General features: G+C 28.8%; 4 protein-coding genes across 8 annotated transcripts in view; 3 read left to right on the forward strand and 1 right to left on the reverse strand.

Annotated features, from left to right (window-relative positions):
* Positions 1 to 7,237, forward strand: LOC122536310 (ATPase family AAA domain-containing protein 2-like). Of its 3 annotated transcripts, none has more exons than XM_043668576.1 (16): positions 1 to 616; positions 1,263 to 1,491; positions 1,694 to 2,051; positions 2,127 to 2,295; positions 2,436 to 2,502; positions 2,609 to 2,858; positions 2,943 to 3,157; positions 3,252 to 3,544; positions 3,621 to 3,938; positions 4,008 to 4,189; positions 4,267 to 4,453; positions 4,536 to 5,014; positions 5,083 to 5,268; positions 5,529 to 5,564; positions 5,860 to 6,742; positions 6,972 to 7,237. In XM_043668576.1, the coding sequence occupies exons 1-16, from the start codon at positions 611 to 613 to the stop codon at positions 7,059 to 7,061; spliced, it is 3,948 nt and encodes a 1,315-aa protein (XP_043524511.1). In that variant the 5' UTR covers positions 1 to 610; the 3' UTR covers positions 7,062 to 7,237. The 3 variants fall into 3 exon arrangements, with proteins under 3 accessions (XP_043524511.1, XP_043524510.1, XP_043524512.1); XM_043668575.1 differs by having other exon boundaries at positions 2 to 616; positions 2,436 to 2,517; XM_043668577.1 differs by lacking the exon at positions 5,529 to 5,564 and having other exon boundaries at positions 3 to 616; positions 2,436 to 2,517.
* Positions 5,308 to 16,337, reverse strand: part of LOC122536314 (probable basic-leucine zipper transcription factor D) — a 22,331-nt gene continuing 11,301 nt past the window's right edge. Inside the window, exons 2-4 of one of the 3 annotated variants that reach the window (XR_006308369.1) lie at positions 14,817 to 14,985; positions 14,220 to 14,407; positions 5,308 to 5,628 (exon numbers count right to left, since the gene is read on the reverse strand). The gene's annotated coding sequence lies outside the window, so the exon portion shown is untranslated. Of the gene's footprint in view, positions 5,629 to 12,882; positions 13,005 to 14,219; positions 14,408 to 14,816; positions 14,986 to 16,337 lie in introns of those variants that run through there. The other 2 variants (XR_006308370.1, XR_006308371.1) reach the window with 2 other exon arrangements.
* Positions 12,875 to 16,337, forward strand: part of LOC122536313 — a 6,620-nt gene continuing 3,157 nt past the window's right edge. The window contains exons 1-7 of the mRNA XM_043668596.1: positions 12,875 to 13,027; positions 13,241 to 13,432; positions 13,624 to 13,805; positions 14,244 to 14,430; positions 14,789 to 14,974; positions 15,464 to 15,599; positions 15,962 to 16,057. Of these exons, the coding sequence (XP_043524531.1) occupies positions 12,875 to 13,027; positions 13,241 to 13,432; positions 13,624 to 13,805; positions 14,244 to 14,430; positions 14,789 to 14,974; positions 15,464 to 15,599; positions 15,962 to 16,057 (1,132 nt within the window). The remainder of the gene's footprint in view (positions 13,028 to 13,240; positions 13,433 to 13,623; positions 13,806 to 14,243; positions 14,431 to 14,788; positions 14,975 to 15,463; positions 15,600 to 15,961; positions 16,058 to 16,337) is intronic.
* The window catches only part of LOC122536316, a 1,218-nt gene continuing 948 nt past the window's right edge, over positions 16,068 to 16,337 (forward strand). Inside the window, exon 1 of the mRNA XM_043668606.1 lies at positions 16,068 to 16,224. Within this exon, the coding sequence (XP_043524541.1) occupies positions 16,125 to 16,224 (100 nt within the window). The 5' untranslated portion in view covers positions 16,068 to 16,124. The remainder of the gene's footprint in view (positions 16,225 to 16,337) is intronic.

Below are 16,337 nucleotides of genomic sequence, written 5' to 3' on the forward strand. Positions count from 1 at the left end.
AAATCCCATAAGATGGTTGGTCTATGATATATTTTATCAATGGTATAAGTGTATTTTGAATTATCGCATCTTATCGTAATTATTTTCGTTTAGTTTATTCTGTGCACAGGCAGCGTGTATGATTTTGTATTTAGTGATTTATTCATTTATTTATTTACGTCGTGCGCTTATCATCTGTAGCTAATTCTTTTCATTCCAGAGTGCGCTAATGTCGTATTTTTACATCACACATTCGAAGGCGATCACAATTGCCAAACGGGTTAGGTTAGACCCACGGATACATTTACAGCTAATTTCGGTGTGAGTTCACATATGCAATGGTAGGCTGCGATAGAAATTTTGTAATTATTGATTCATCGCAAGGAACTTTTTGTTATAACAACGAATTTAGTAATTGTAGCGTAGATCATGCATAGCCTTATATTTCGTGTTACTAATGTAACATAATTTTAAGTGATAGTCGATCATAAAACGACCTTTGTGGAGACTCAGTGTGCATGCGCTACGTGCACTCAATCAAGTAGCTGGTGTTGCTCTACCTGAGGCATATGACGGATGTTAGCAGTTTTCTTTTTAATTTAAGTACAAATCGGCAGCAAGAACTGGCCAGATGAAGGTAATTTGTTTGATAAAGTGCTAGACATTTTGATACGTTAGTGACCTCAGCGAGGTGCTAGGTAATTGCGGAGGTTAAAATCCGTGTGTTTCAGGACAAACCTAATTGCTTCCATGGTGCTTTGTTTATTATTATTGTAGACACTGCAAGTTCTAATTTTCATCTTTTTTTTTACATTCTTCGTGATTAATTTTATCATTATTTTTTTTTAATAAGAAGCATTTTACGTTCACTTTCGCGTTCTTCAGCGTTCTGAAAAAAGTGTTTAAGTGGGCGGTGTTCCATTTCGTAAAGAGAGCAACAAAAGATACGAAAAAACACATGTTAGCTGTCAAAAGATTCTATTATTGTTATATAACCTATTTTCTTGTATTATAAATTTGTATTATAAACATAATTTTTTGTACTATACATACTTTTATTTAACAAAAATATCTGATACTTTTTATTTTAGTGTCATTTTTATGAAATTTTATCTTTTTAATGTAGAAATACTTTTGTTTCAATATATCTATGTAAGTAACAGTTACATATATTTTTTTTTAATAATTCCATGTAATTGTATACAGTATGCAATATATAATATAATTGAATTGATTGAAATTTAAAAATAAAATTCTTTTGAATTTTATGTGATATAATATAGATAATGTCAGATGATGATGTTGCACTTGACTCAATGGACACAGAAGAAGATATTTTTTCTCCAAGGAACCGTAATTTGGGCTCTAATCCCAGAAGGGTTAAAAATCTACGTACTTTGCGATCACATTCAAATTCTGCTTCACATATATCTATGAATAACTTAAGTGTGCGTCGTAGCACACGTCATAGAATGCAAACATATGATAATCTTAATACTAGTTGGATTTTAGGTAAAGCATATCTTAAAATTAATAAAATATGTAATAATTATGTTTAAATTACTTCAAATTACTTTTAATTACTTTAAGTTATGTCAATACAGTTGTTTAATATTATGTAATGAGTAATATTATTGAAGTAATATTATTGAAGTAATATTATAACAGTAATGTTATGAGAAAATTTTTCAATCAATTTTTAAACATGTTTTAGGTACACAAACATTGAAAGGTTATCCTATGTTTCAACAACATGGTTCTTCATCTGATAAAGAAATGGTAGATGAAGTTTCTGAAAGAAAACGTGATCTTAGGGAACGTATGCCTCTTAGATCACGTGAAAATCATCCTCCAAATAAAAATTCTTCAAGGCATATTAGAGAAAGAACAGAACATGATAGACAAAGTAGTAGAGAACTTAGAGGAAGAAGTGATCGTGATCTTAGGGAAAAAACAGAGCAAGACAAGGATATTAGAGATCTCAAAGAGAGACAGGAAAGGGAAAGAACAGATAGAGAACACAAAGATAAAATGGAAACTAGAAGTAAATCTAATGAGGAAAAGGACTTAAGGTAAATGTCCATTAAAATAATTTATAAAGTAAAAGCGAAATGCAGTTAGATCTTTATTAAACTGATTATTTATAGAACAAGAAAATCTGATAGTCCAAGTAGGCTTAGGGAAGGACCTGCTACAAGACTCGGAAGTTTAAGTGAAAAGGATGTGAAGCCTAAAGTAGAACGTGATGAAGCTGATGAAGATAGCTCACAAGAAAGTGAGAAAGCGGAAAATAATGACAACTCTGAAAATGAAGATGTAAATAATTTCTTTTTAGACAATTATATTTCTTAATTTGTATTTTTTAACGTAAAGTAATAAAATACAGGTATTTTTGTATAGTTAATACAAAATTATTATTAAAACGAAAGGATGACATATATTCATATTATTAACAGGGTTATGAAGATATGTATACTCGCATCAAACGGACTAGAAGGACAGCACAGCGGCAATTACCAAGGGGTAAGAAGCTCACAGGTTCGATGTTCATTTTTCACATACTATATATGCAACTATTTTATATGATCAAAGATATTTTGCTGTACTATTTATAATATTATTTTTATAGTGGTAGATAGTGATTTAAGTGAATCTTCCGATTCTCCTGGTCCTAGGAAGTATAGTTTACGTCAGAAAAAACCGACTGTAGATAGGTTTCAGGCTAATGTAGAACCAGTTCGACGATCTATAAAAGCACTTAGAAGCGTTCTTAGTAATTCTATGAGAAGGCGTAAACATAGGAGCAAAAGTACAAGCTCTAGTGATTCCAGTGATTCAGAACCTCAACGTTATGACAAAAAAAAAAGTAAAAAAGCAAGGTAAAGAAAAATTTCAAAAAATATTGTACTAGATTAAAAATAATCATACAAATTACATTTTCAAATAAGATCATTTTATTGTAGGCAATCAGCAATACCTCAAGGTGGACCACCTGATCGTAAAGCAGATATAAACCCAATTACTTTAGATACTAATATTCGATTCAGTGATGTTGGGGGTTTAGAGTCACATATTCACTGCCTTAAAGAAATGGTTGTTTTTCCTATGATGTATCCAGATGTTTTTGAACGTTTTCATATTACCCCACCAAAAGGAGTATTATTTCATGGTCCACCAGGTATATTTTATATATCTATATTTATTATTATATATTTATAATTATATTAATTATATTTAAAGCAACACATTGTGATTATTAATACATCCATTAGGAACTGGTAAGACATTGATAGCTAGAGCATTGGCAAATGAATGTAGTCAAGGCAGTAGAAAAATGTCATTCTTTATGAGAAAGGGCGCAGATTGTCTATCTAAATGGGTTGGAGAGTCTGAACGCCAGTTGCGATTATTGTTTGAGCAAGCTCAACAAATGAAACCGTCCATAATATTTTTTGATGAAATAGATGGCCTTGCACCTGTTCGAAGTACGAAGCAGGATCAAATCCATGCTAGCATTGTATCTACCCTTCTGGCGCTTATGGATGGCCTCAGTGATAGGGGAGAGGTTATTATTTTATTTTTAAAAATATATTTAGGCGCTTGATTATACTTGATTAATTTTTTTTTTTTTTGTCTAATAGGTGATAGTTATCGGAGCAACTAATAGAATAGATGCTATTGATCCAGCATTACGTAGACCAGGTCGTTTTGATCGGGAATTATTTTTTCCCTTGCCTGCCATGAAAGAAAGGCTGGAAATATTAAAAATTCATGTTAGCAAATGGAAAAATTCTCCATCTGATCAATTGTTAGAAATATTAGCTGAAAAAGCAACGGGTTATTGCGGCTCAGATTTAAGAGCTTTATGTACCGAATCAGTTTTGCAAGGATTACGGAGAACTTACCCACAAATATATATGACAAATAATAGATTACTTTTAGATCCTGAACGAATTGAAGTATGTTATTATTATTTAAGAATATATATCTATTAAATAATTATAATAAGATTATACATATTTTTATAGGTGAAAAAACAAGATTTCTTACAAGCCAGTTCAATTCTCGTACCGTCGTCACAAAGAGTGTCACCTTGTGCTCGAAGAAAACTACAACTTTTCATGGAACCTTTATTAGGACCTCTGTTGGAGGAATTACTTAATTCAATAAAAGGAATATTTCCACAGGGAGTTAATTCTGTTATGGCAAAGTAATGTAATTTTAAGAATAATTATTTTATAGTTATATTTACTTTTTTATTTAATATTAGTTTCTTAAATATATTAGAGTGAAAATTACCAAAGGAATACATCGTCCAAGACTATTAATTTCTGGAGGAAATTTGTCTGAAGGTCAAGGACCACATCTAGCACAAGCATTATTATACCATATGGAACATCTACCGGTACAAACATTAGATGTTAGTACTCTTTTCGCAGAGAGTGGACGATCTCCAGAAGAAACATGTGTACAGGTTGGTTAATAATAATGAAAAAAAACTTATATTGTTAATAAATTATAATTTGAAATTTCTCATATGATTCTAAATAATATAGGTATTTAACGAAGCTGCCAGAAATGTACCGTCCATAATTTATATTCGGTCGATTGATCAATGGTGGCCGCTTGTACCTGAAACTGTGAAAGCGGTTTTTTTGTGTCGTATCGCAGCACTTGATCCATCATTGCCCATTTTAATTTTAGCTACAAGTGATAGAACATATCAGGATCTTCCTACTCAACTTCGAAGTTTGTTTAGTGAACTTCGCAGTGAGGTTTATTCTATGAAAACACCAACAGCAGAACAAAGATCTAAATTCTTCCGACCTATTTTTATGGTTCAGAGTTTAAAACCACCAAAAATAAAAAATGATAAAGTAGAAGTTTTAGAGGAGCTTCCTATAGCACCAGATCCTTTACCAAAGAAATTAACGGAAGAAGAAAAGAAAATAATGTATGAGAAGGAAGAAGTTTCGTTAAGAGAATTAAGAATTTTCTTAAGAGAAATTTGTGCAAAACTGGCAAGAAATAGACAGTAAATATCTTCATATTATAATTTTTTGTTTGTGAAATAATTACTAACGTCAAATATTTGCATTGCAGATTTTTCATGTTTACAAAACCAGTAGATACGGAAGAAGTACCAGATTATAATATGATAATAAAACAACCTATGGATCTAGAAACCATGATGACAAAAATTGATATGCATTGTTATCTTTGTGCTCGAGATTTTCTTGATGATATTGATCTTATTTGTAAAAATGCTTTGGAGTACAACCCTGACAGGTTAGTGAGTACAGTGTGCAATATTTGTTTCATCAAATTTTTAATCAAATCTTATACATGACTATTACTAAATATTATAATTTAAACACGGAAGCATTTAATGTATTTTTTCTACTTTTTTCATAAATTATCAAGGAAGAATTTTACACACATATGATTCTTTATACTTATCCTTTCATATTTTTTGTCGTTGTATATACAAATATAAATAATAAAATTAAAGTTGATAATGACATTCATGTTGTGTGTTTTCATGTCAGCTTACGTGATAGGCCTTCCCTTGGAATATTAAAGAGGTAGTTCAGATATTCCTGTTTATCCGTTGCTGTTGTTGCTCCGTAGTAAGGTGGCTTTCAATTGCTGTCATATAATTTATTAATTTATATATACATATATGTACATATGTATATATGTATATATATATGAGATATTGTATGAAAAAAATTGTATTATTGAAGGCCACTCATAGTTGATATTGCTTTTCGATAGTATTATATTTCTTTACGACATTAATATGTATAAATTATACTATATATATATATATATATATATATACACATACATATTATATATTAGTCATTTCTTTCACAGAGATCCAGCAGACAAATTGATAAGGCACCGTGCTTGTTCTCTTCGAGATAATGCGTATGCACTAATAAAAGCAGAATTGGATTCCGATTTTGAGGACAAATGTCGTGAAATTTCGAAAAATCGTAAAATTATTGAAAGTACCCCTAACAACGAAGTGGAAAACAAAAATCAATCAAAAACGGAACAACCTACATCTACAATCGAACGAACAGATAAAAAAGACACTGCGAATCCTAGTCATTCCCTTATTGTAAATGGAAGAAGATATAATAGTTCCAGGAAACGTAAAATACCTGCTTGGGCAAGAGGATATGTAAAGAAAGTTCATAAAAGGAAAAAAATTGCATTTGATGAAAATGTAACCGTATCTGATAACAAAGTTTGTCTAACCAATGAAACAACAAGCATAGACCTAGAGAAGTTTCAGGAATTTGAAACTGAAGCAAATAGTGTTTTGAATGGCCATGTTCCTTTGTTTGATAATTCTGATTCTGAAAACGATTCGCAAAATGAAATTTCAAAAGTTATGCATAGAATTCAAAGCAATGTCAACACATCCGATCAACACATCGATGAAATTGAAAATGTCGAGATATGTTTTACAGAAGAAGAGAAGAATGTAGAAAATAGCGCGTCTAATTCATCGTCTAGACGGGAAAGTGTAGATGAATTATCGTTTGCTATTGAGAATGATTCTAGTCCAACCAGATTTGAAGAAAATGAAAAACTTGTGATAGATAAAAGTGAATTGGAGAATGCATGGCAAACTACCGTTGAAATTACGAAGGATTTTCCTGTTGAAGTACTACGCGACATTTATGTGCAACTGAGTCGATGTGTAGGAAGATATGCTCAGAGTTACGATAGAAAATCACTGCCAAAGGTAAATATGTCTTATTTAAATCTACTATTCACTTTTCAATATTCATTTATTATCGTTTTTTTGGTCAATTAATTTTCCAATTTCATATTTGTCATTAAATAATATTTGTTTTTAATAATATATAATTTTTATTTCTTCATTTTTGTTTTGAATAATACGATGTAGAGAGAATAATCTCTTTATATAATTCATAATGTATTCTATTTCTTCTAATTCATAATGTATATAGGACTTGCTCAAGGAAGTGAAAAGATTTGAAGAGTTCGAGACAACATACGAGAAAGTTCATCATGTTGCTAATCAAACCGACATGTTATAAATCACATGCTTTAGTATCATTATAACAAAATTTTTGTACATTTACACTAAACAAAGATTATCAATTAGTATGTCATATAATTATTTAAAATAGTATATTTTTTTCTTTCAATTTTTACAGTTACTGATAATTAACAAAAGGAAGGAGGTAACTTTATTATTACACAGATATATATATATATTATATATATATAAAGAAAAATCGAAATGATACATTAAGGATTATTTCGGTTTTTAATCGTTTTAATGCCATTTAGTGCGTCACGTTGTTCATCAGATTTCGTGTCGAATAGTGCCACAGCGTTTGATCGCGATGCTCAATTTATAATGCGTTCGGTTTCGTTTATAGCGCCGATTTGATTTCAATTATTAACATCATATTAAAGTTTCCTTTCTTTTTAATTAAACCTAAATCACGTGCATAAATAGGAAATTTTGTTACTTTATCTACTTTTATTGTGTTGCTTGGCATTTTTCGCAGTTACATCAAGGATCATATCACGCTGCCTGGCATTATCCAACACGGTTTTTTAAATAGCCAGTTCCTGGCACTAAAACGATTAATGATATAGTGAAATGTAACTGTGCGTTAATATTACAAGAGAAAGGACGATTGTTATATATGAAACTAAGAAGATATGAATTTAGCCATTTATCTCAGTATCTAAATATGACATGATAAATTATTATAATAATATTGGCTTTCATTAACTATAATTATTAGTGGCTGGCACAATATATCTCTTAGTAACAAATTTTGATATCAAATTTAAATCAGCAATTATACATAATTTTCAGTTAATTATCAATATATCTGCATTATAATTGGCATAAAAAATTACATGCAAAGAATTAAAAAGTTACAAACAGTTTATTTTTTGTGTAAGTTGTTTTTAATGAGATACTTGTGAAATAATTTTATCGTTAATGTGTGTATAGTACTTCGTGCCTCAAAGAGGTATATTTCTTCATAATAAAATTTTGCAGATGCTGGTTATACAAAGATGATGGTAATTTAATACAATATGTACTTAATATAGTTTTTTACATGTGGTACTTGACAGTACATTATATCAAATTATTTTATCACATATACATATAGTAAAATCCTACTAAATCTTCGTAAAATACATTATAGATTTCATTATATGCGCCAGTTATTACTTTGAATTTTTACAATTCTTTACATAATTTTTATAAAAGTACTTTAAATATAGACATATCTTGACATGTAGGTTTCAACATGCATATATGCATATAAACTCATATGTGTTCTATTTAAAGAAAAATTTTTTAGTGAAATAATACTCAATATAAAGATGTTCAAGATTTAAATTTAAAATCAGTGAAATAATTTTATATGTTCTTTTTTATTGTTTCATTAGAGGTCATAATTATGTTAATTAATATCAATAATAATTGCGTATTAGCCCCCTAATTAATTTTAAAACAATGAGAATTTAAAAACAAATATTATAAAAATGTACAAATACATTCCAAATTTTATGTGCAATATTATATATTGCCTAATTAAAATGTTTTGGCTTCGTATATAATTGATTTTTAGGAGTAATTTGTACTAGATTGTATTCAATATAAAAATAACTTGTGCTTTTTTTTCAGTTTATAGTTTTTACTTGAAATATATCTGCATAAATAAAATGATAAGTAATAAAAATATACGTAATTAAAAATCATGAGTAACTCAGTAAATTAAATTTAGATAGTGTATTATATGAAATAAATTTGTGCATTATTATATAAATTAAATTATTATATAAAATAATATTTGATATAATGATTTTTCATTAATATATATAAAAATTACTTGTATCTAGCATAATCCGTTATTTTTATATACATTGATGAAAAATTATTATCCAAAATTGGAATTTCATATTTTAATTAATACGTAATTTAATTGACTACAATTACAAATAGTTAAATTACATTTAGATAATTAAATTAGTTCTTTAATTATGATGAATAATGAAATACATGCTCGTCTGTTTATTTTGACCAAAGCTATAAGCCGTAAGTAATTAAAAATTAGATTCTGATTTTATTGTGGATGTGTCAGTGGATATAATTGAAAATTAATATAAATGTGTGAAATACCTCGGTAAAAATTATAATATGCAAAAAAAAGTTGTATTTGTATAAATATTAGAAAATATTTAATATAAAACTTACATTCTAGATTTGTACACTGGTTGTGATTTATACTGTAACTGTGAAAGAATAGTTACCAAACGCTATAGATGAGAAAAAAGATTTCGATGCATTCTAGAAGTAATAAGACTCTTCCTATTGACATTAATCATATAAATAGTATTCATTCATACAAGAAAACAATATGGTAGCAAATGAATTTCTTTATTTAATTTCAATTATTTACATAAATGTATAAGTAGAAAATATATTAAGTTTAAAGTGGATAGTAAGAATTTAATAATAATTTTTATGATCAAGCATATAGTAAATAATACTAAATGTTTAAAAGAATGCTATGTAATTAATAATTAATATTATTTAAAAAAATATGATATGTTATTAATAGATTGGTAACTAATTTTATAAATTGTATTAATTAAAACTTACGTATGTGAAAAGTTAAATTGTTATTTTTCAATTGTAGCAGAAATTATAGCTAAATTTTGTGACATTATAATTGACTTACTTAAAATGTGTTAGAATATAGGGATCAAAAGACTGAACTTTAGAAATGCTCACATAGTATTTATTCCTTTTGTGCGTTACTCTTTGTATTCAAATTAAATTAGCAAAATAATTTTCAGTACTCTATTAGACGAATTTTTATAATGTAAATATCAAATTTTGAGATAAAATAATTTTACATATCTAATATTTTTTATGGACAATTATCTTTATATTTAGTGTTTTCATATATATGCTTGATATATTAGAATGACATATTAGAATTAAAATAATTAGTTTAGAATAAAGATAATTTACCAAGAAAATTTATTTTATTTTCTTTGTAATTAATCATAGTATTTTTAAAAAATTCCTATGATTTTCACAATTTAATTTAAAATTATATGTAAAGTTATTTTCGTATTTGATTACAAGTATTAAAAATTAAAAAGTATCCATGCACATACATTATTTTGTATAAAATTAAAGTATGGTAACAGTAAAACTAATGTTTACAAAATTTTTCGAAATTTTCAGGAGTATTATTCTAATAATTTAAAACTATTTGTTGATATTTTTATTGAAATAATATTTTATGTAATGCAGAATACGTAATACATAAAAATGATGTAAAATATAAATTTTAGTTTATGCATTTCTGCACAATTTAAAATTTAATTCCAATATTTAGAGTTTATTTAATTTTAGTAGTTTACACGAGGTTTAGAAAATTGATAACTTGAATATTGTACTTTCTCTTGCTCAGGTATATATCCCTTTACGATAAGAATAATCAACATTATACAAATTAGTGCCACATTATGAAAACTAAATAAGTATTGGTATTCATGATAGTTAAAAAAAGGATTAAGTTAACAAAAATACCGTTACCAGAATATATAGAATGCAAGGAGTTTAAAATATTACAAACAAGCTGTAAGATTGCTTCTAATTTCTAAAGCATTAATCGAAAATTCAAAGATATGAAATTTTATTTGAAATTTGTGTGTAAATAATATAATCTGTATTTAGATATTTTCTTTCATTTAATTCAATAATGTAGCATCCATAAACTTTTGTTCAACTAAAGTATGTTAAATATCGCTGATATTTGCCAAAGAATTTGTATGATATTTCAGAGACGAAGATTCAAATGTAAACCTCAATAAATAGTAAATGATACAGAAAAATCACATATACAATTAATACAGATTTTTAAATAAACGAACATTAATTGAATCATTGTGACTTTTCTGTTTCTATTAACATATTTTACATTCCATTTTATGGTAAAGAAATCCAAGACATGTAATTATTCCAAGAATAATTTCTGGTGCTATTTTCTGATCTGCTGTCATCTTTGTATTACCAAGAGTATTGCAAAAGACAAAAAAAAAAACTGTGTAATTATATGTACATTGTATTAATCGAGAGGTTCACGTAACCACTGCCGTTTGAACTAACTACTATAATTGCTATAAAAGTATTCAGATGATAAAGATTGTAATGTTATCACTGCTATTTGCAAAGAACATATTGACTTACGAATTTAATGAAATTTTTATTGAATATGTTCGTACAATATGACCTTTCGCAGACAGTAGTTTCAGACATATGGAACAGATGTGTAGAAGATATAGAAAACAAAACAAAAGAGCATACACTGCCTTATTTATTTTACCATACAAGTAATACGTTTTATTGTCATTCATTGTAGCATAATAAATTGAAATTTCGTAATGTAAAGATTTATCTTTTTATTGCTTAACTTCCTATCATTCCTCTATGAAACCATATTTTCATAAATTTCATTAACGAAACATGTTAAGAGTCTTAATTTATCTGTTAAAATAATAAATGTGTGATAAACATAATTCCTCAATGTGCTTTAATTATTCACATTGTTCTTATACCTATATCTAATAATTGTATATCATGCAATAACGTTTACTTTCTAACATTTACTAAATACGTAAAATGTTTGTGTATTCAAGTACATACTCCTGCAACGCTAAAAAATACTTGACAGTAAATATTTAAATATTTTATAGAATTATTTGTGTAATTGGAACGTTTCAACTTTAAATGAAACAACATCTATCACACCGAAGAGAGTTGTAATGATTATGTCTTATATATTATTTAGAATCGCACGAACATTGCTCCAAAGTCCAACACGATTCGCATGTTTCGTTGGAACTGTATCGACGAAACGTCCAAGAAATAATGAAATTACATCGTGAATCAACTTGAATCAATCGTCAAACACACGGTAGAAAAATTCTAGTAAAATATTCCGGAAATAAACGATGCACATGTACGACCAACGATGCGAATAGTCGAAGCGTATCTCACCGGGCGAAGATTTAAGGAGTAATTGCATAGAAAAATCGTGGTGGCCGAATGAGAATAGGTTCGTCGGGTATGCGAAATAAAAGCTCGGAAGTCCATTTGATCGCGAAGAATGTCCTGCGTGAAGGATTTCTCTTGCATCGGAGGACTGGAGAAACAGATCCGCATTGTGAAGGAGACGGTTCTGTTCCCGCTCATGTACGGTGACGTTTACGCGAAGTTCAACCTGAAACCACCGAGGGGTTTGCTTTTTTACGGTCCTCCTGGTAAAATAAAGCGTTCTACGGTTCGTAATGAAGCGGAACATTGTTGAAAACGAGATTTCCGATTAACATTCTTTGTTTCGCAGGAACAGGAAAAACATTGGTAGCCAGTGCTTTAGCTGTTGAGTGTAGTAACTCCGAACGGAAGGTCTCCTTCATATCACGCAAAGGTTCGGACTGTCTTAGCAAATGGGTCGGCGAAAGCGAGAAGAAGCTTCAGAAGATTTTTTCACTGGTTAATACATTGCCTTTCTTTCTTTCTTTTTTTTTTTTTTTTTTTAATTAAAATCCCCTATCTGGCATTTTATCGTCCTCACGTTTATCACTTTTCATATTTTTGATTAAATATAATTAAAGTTGTTTTGCGTATTAAATATTGTCATCTGCTTTAAAAACTTTATTCGTAACCACGTCGATTTTATAGGCACAACAATCGAAGCCTTGCATAATCTTCTTTGACGAAGTTGACGGTTTAGCACCAGTCAGATCTAGCCGCCAAGACTTTGTTCATGCCAGCATTGTCTCCACTCTCTTGGCCTTGATGGACGGCTTAGAGAACAATTCAGAGATCATAGTAATTGGAGCAACGAATAGAATCGATGCTATAGATCCAGCTCTAAGAAGACCAGGTCGATTCGACAGAGAGTTGTACTTCCCGTTGCCATGTTATACTGCGAGAAAAGAAATACTCTCGGTACGCGTAAATTATAATATTACAATTATCTTCTGTTAGAAGTTTTTTTTTAATGTACCAAGTTTTGTAATTATATACAAATGGAGTCGACATGTAACTCCGCATTTAAAGTTATGAAAATATAATTAATTATTGAATTATTACATAATCTGAAGCGTTAATTGCCAAAAGTAAATAAAATAAAAAATGAAGATATCATGTATGTGACGATAGGTTCATATAAAAAGTTGGAAGCAGAAACCACCGCAGAAATTTTTGGCGTATCTTGCATCGAAAACAGTTGGATTTTGCGGAAGTGATTTGCAAGCTCTTTGCGCCGAGGCGGTAATGTGCTGCGTCCGAAGAAACTATCCGGAAATATACACGTCCAAGGCGAAATATCAAATTAACGAACGCCACCTTAAAGTAATAAGAACAATATTTCTCAATAATACAGATTTAAGAAATAAGAAAGAAAGTTTAATTCAATGTTGATGAATTGTTATAAACCTATTTCTAAATTTACAACGATCAAAAGTAACCAAATAAAATTTTACTTATGTTTTAAAATGATTTTGTAATATTTTCTTTTTCTAATTTTCAATTTTTTATTTCAGGTCGAGAAACAAGATTTTCTAAGGGCACAACAGAATATTTTACCAGCATCGCATCGTGTTTCAGTCGCACCAGTGAAGTCTTTATCGTATAAAATTCAGCCATTACTTCAAGATAATTTATCGCGTATTTTATCACAGCTCCAGATTCTTTGTCCACCAGGAATGTTAATTTGCGATATTATGTGAGCATCGAATTACCGTTTGGTATCAGGGAACAAGAAATTTTTCACTATGAACTACTCGTTACTAGATTGTGAATTTTTAATAATTTAGATTATTATTAATAAACAAAAATATATGACATCCAAAGTAGAAAATAACAAAAATCTGAGCACAATTGTGTACAATGTACAATTGCGTTTATTCAAAAAATGATTGAATTATCCTATGAGAAACTATGTTTATTATATTAATTTATAAATTTGATCGGATTCTCCCTAATATTATGTAAATTGGAAATTAGAAATTTACCAAAATGATTCAAATGATTTGAGTAATTTAAATTAGAAATTTATCAAATCAATATAATCATATTACTTTGGATGACTAAATTTCTGATCAGTGTAAAAGTTAATCATATCATAAATCGTAATCACGGTACAAAAAGTTCTTTCTTACAGTACTGGTAGGGCCGTATCGAGGTCAAACAACTGTCCCAGGATTTTATTGTACGGCGACGATGACTCCCACACTCGTCATCTGGGACCGGCATTACTCCACACCTTGGAACATTTACCCTGCCATGTGTTGGACGTTACAACTTTGTTCGAGGAAACAGGAAGGGCTGCAGAAGAAGCTCTCATTCAAGTAACTTATAAACGTGAAAAATTATTGTTTAATACTATAGTTAAAACTTAATTAAATTATAATACTATAGTTTGAACTTAATTAAATTTGATTCAAACAAGAAAATTGATATTTTATAAAACTGATAAAAATAATGCACAAAGACTTGATTAAACGTTGGTAAAAGATATTTCAAATCGTTAATATTTTTTCTATTAATATTCCTATCTAAAATGTCCAGATATTTGAATTTATTATTCATAATTTAATTTGATCATTTGTACTTATATTACGGTATTATGATTACTTATATTATAAGTATCACTTGTATACTATGAATTATTTATTTGTTTAATTACTGAATCTAATATCTTGATAGAAAATGAAAATGGCTCGACGAAGTTTACCATCGTTGCTCTACATTCCTGACATCTTAGCCTGGTGGAATCTGGTAGATGAAGCGGCACGCGTTGTTTTTACTTCTTTGATGCATGGCTTAGATCGATCGGTGCATATGTTAATCTTGATTACGGCCAATTGCCCGCAAGAAGATTTACCCGCAGATGTAAGATGAAACTGTGATTAAAATCAAGCTTTTATCAAGTATAAAATACTAATTTAACAATAATTGCTCAAAAAGATGCATGAGTACAATTGTAGTAATTAGTATTAGAATGCTATAAATTTAAAAAGATATTTAAATTCTAAATTTTTCAAAGATATTTAAATTGAGATGTTGTCGAATTTTTTGACTTTCTAGATAATAACACATTTCGATTACTGTACTTCAGATATTTTACATTTTCAATTTATTACGCATTCACCGAAATAAATGCATAAAAATTCGCAATCTAGTAATATAAGTACAAACTCATAAAAATTGTATAGCAATATTTAGCATAATCAATATTTTGCTAAAAAAAGATTGAAATAGATGGTAGATTATTCTTTTGCTTTGCTTGAAGAAGACAAGAATTTGTTTTTTACATGTTTTTCAATTACGTGTAATTACGAAAAGTCAAAATCATAAAGATTTTCTCGTTTTCATTTTCAGATTGCATCATTGTTCGACAAACACCGAGGCGAAATGTTCGAAGTCACGTCCCCCGACGCACAGCAGCGGGAATCATTTTTTAAACAATTATTCGTTCACTCAACGTGTGATCTCGAATCTAATTGTTCTTCACAAGGTACGATATTTTTATATTAAAAAATTATTCAAATATTTTAAAAATACCTTACTATTGTTGCTATTTAAAGACAGAAAAAATATGATGTTTATTTTTCCGGATTTTCCGACTTTCACTTAATAATTAAAAATAAGTATTTTAATGTGAAATAGTCGAAACAAGGAATAGCCTGATTTGAAGACATAAGACTTTTGAAAGTATCATAATTTTATATATCATTTAATACCATAATTCCGATATTGTTAGTTTAACTTAATTAATCTATATAAATAATGTTAATATATCTTAGAAATCCATCTATTATCTTTCGTATTTTATGTTATTTGTAATTGCACATCAGTATGAATTTATTATTCAACTAGCGCAATTCGAACAAATTATGAATCTGAAGAAGACGAAAGAAGTAGGAAGGAAACGAAAGGCAGGACGTCCCGATACCACGGAAAATCTTCAAATTCGTAAGTGAAAGATTCCTTAATTTTTTTCAGTTAAGGAATCTCATAGAATATTAATTATACTGCAATAATGATAGAGGAGGCATCGTTTTCTCGGAGGAGCAGACTTAAAGTTCGCAATAGAATTTGCACGGTGCGATCAGCTCACGTGATGACCAATGCCAAATCAAGTAACAAATCTTTTAATCTGATTTGAAGATCGTGGAAAATAAATGTAATAAGTCCATTTTTGTAAATCTCTTGATATAAATAGATTTCGCAGATACATAATGACCAATAAATA

This window comes from Frieseomelitta varia, unplaced genomic scaffold (genome assembly GCF_011392965.1).
Source record: "Frieseomelitta varia isolate USP_RPSP 00005682 unplaced genomic scaffold, Fvar_1.2 scaffold_821, whole genome shotgun sequence".
In the NCBI taxonomy this organism is placed as follows: Eukaryota; Metazoa; Arthropoda; class Insecta; order Hymenoptera; family Apidae; genus Frieseomelitta; species Frieseomelitta varia.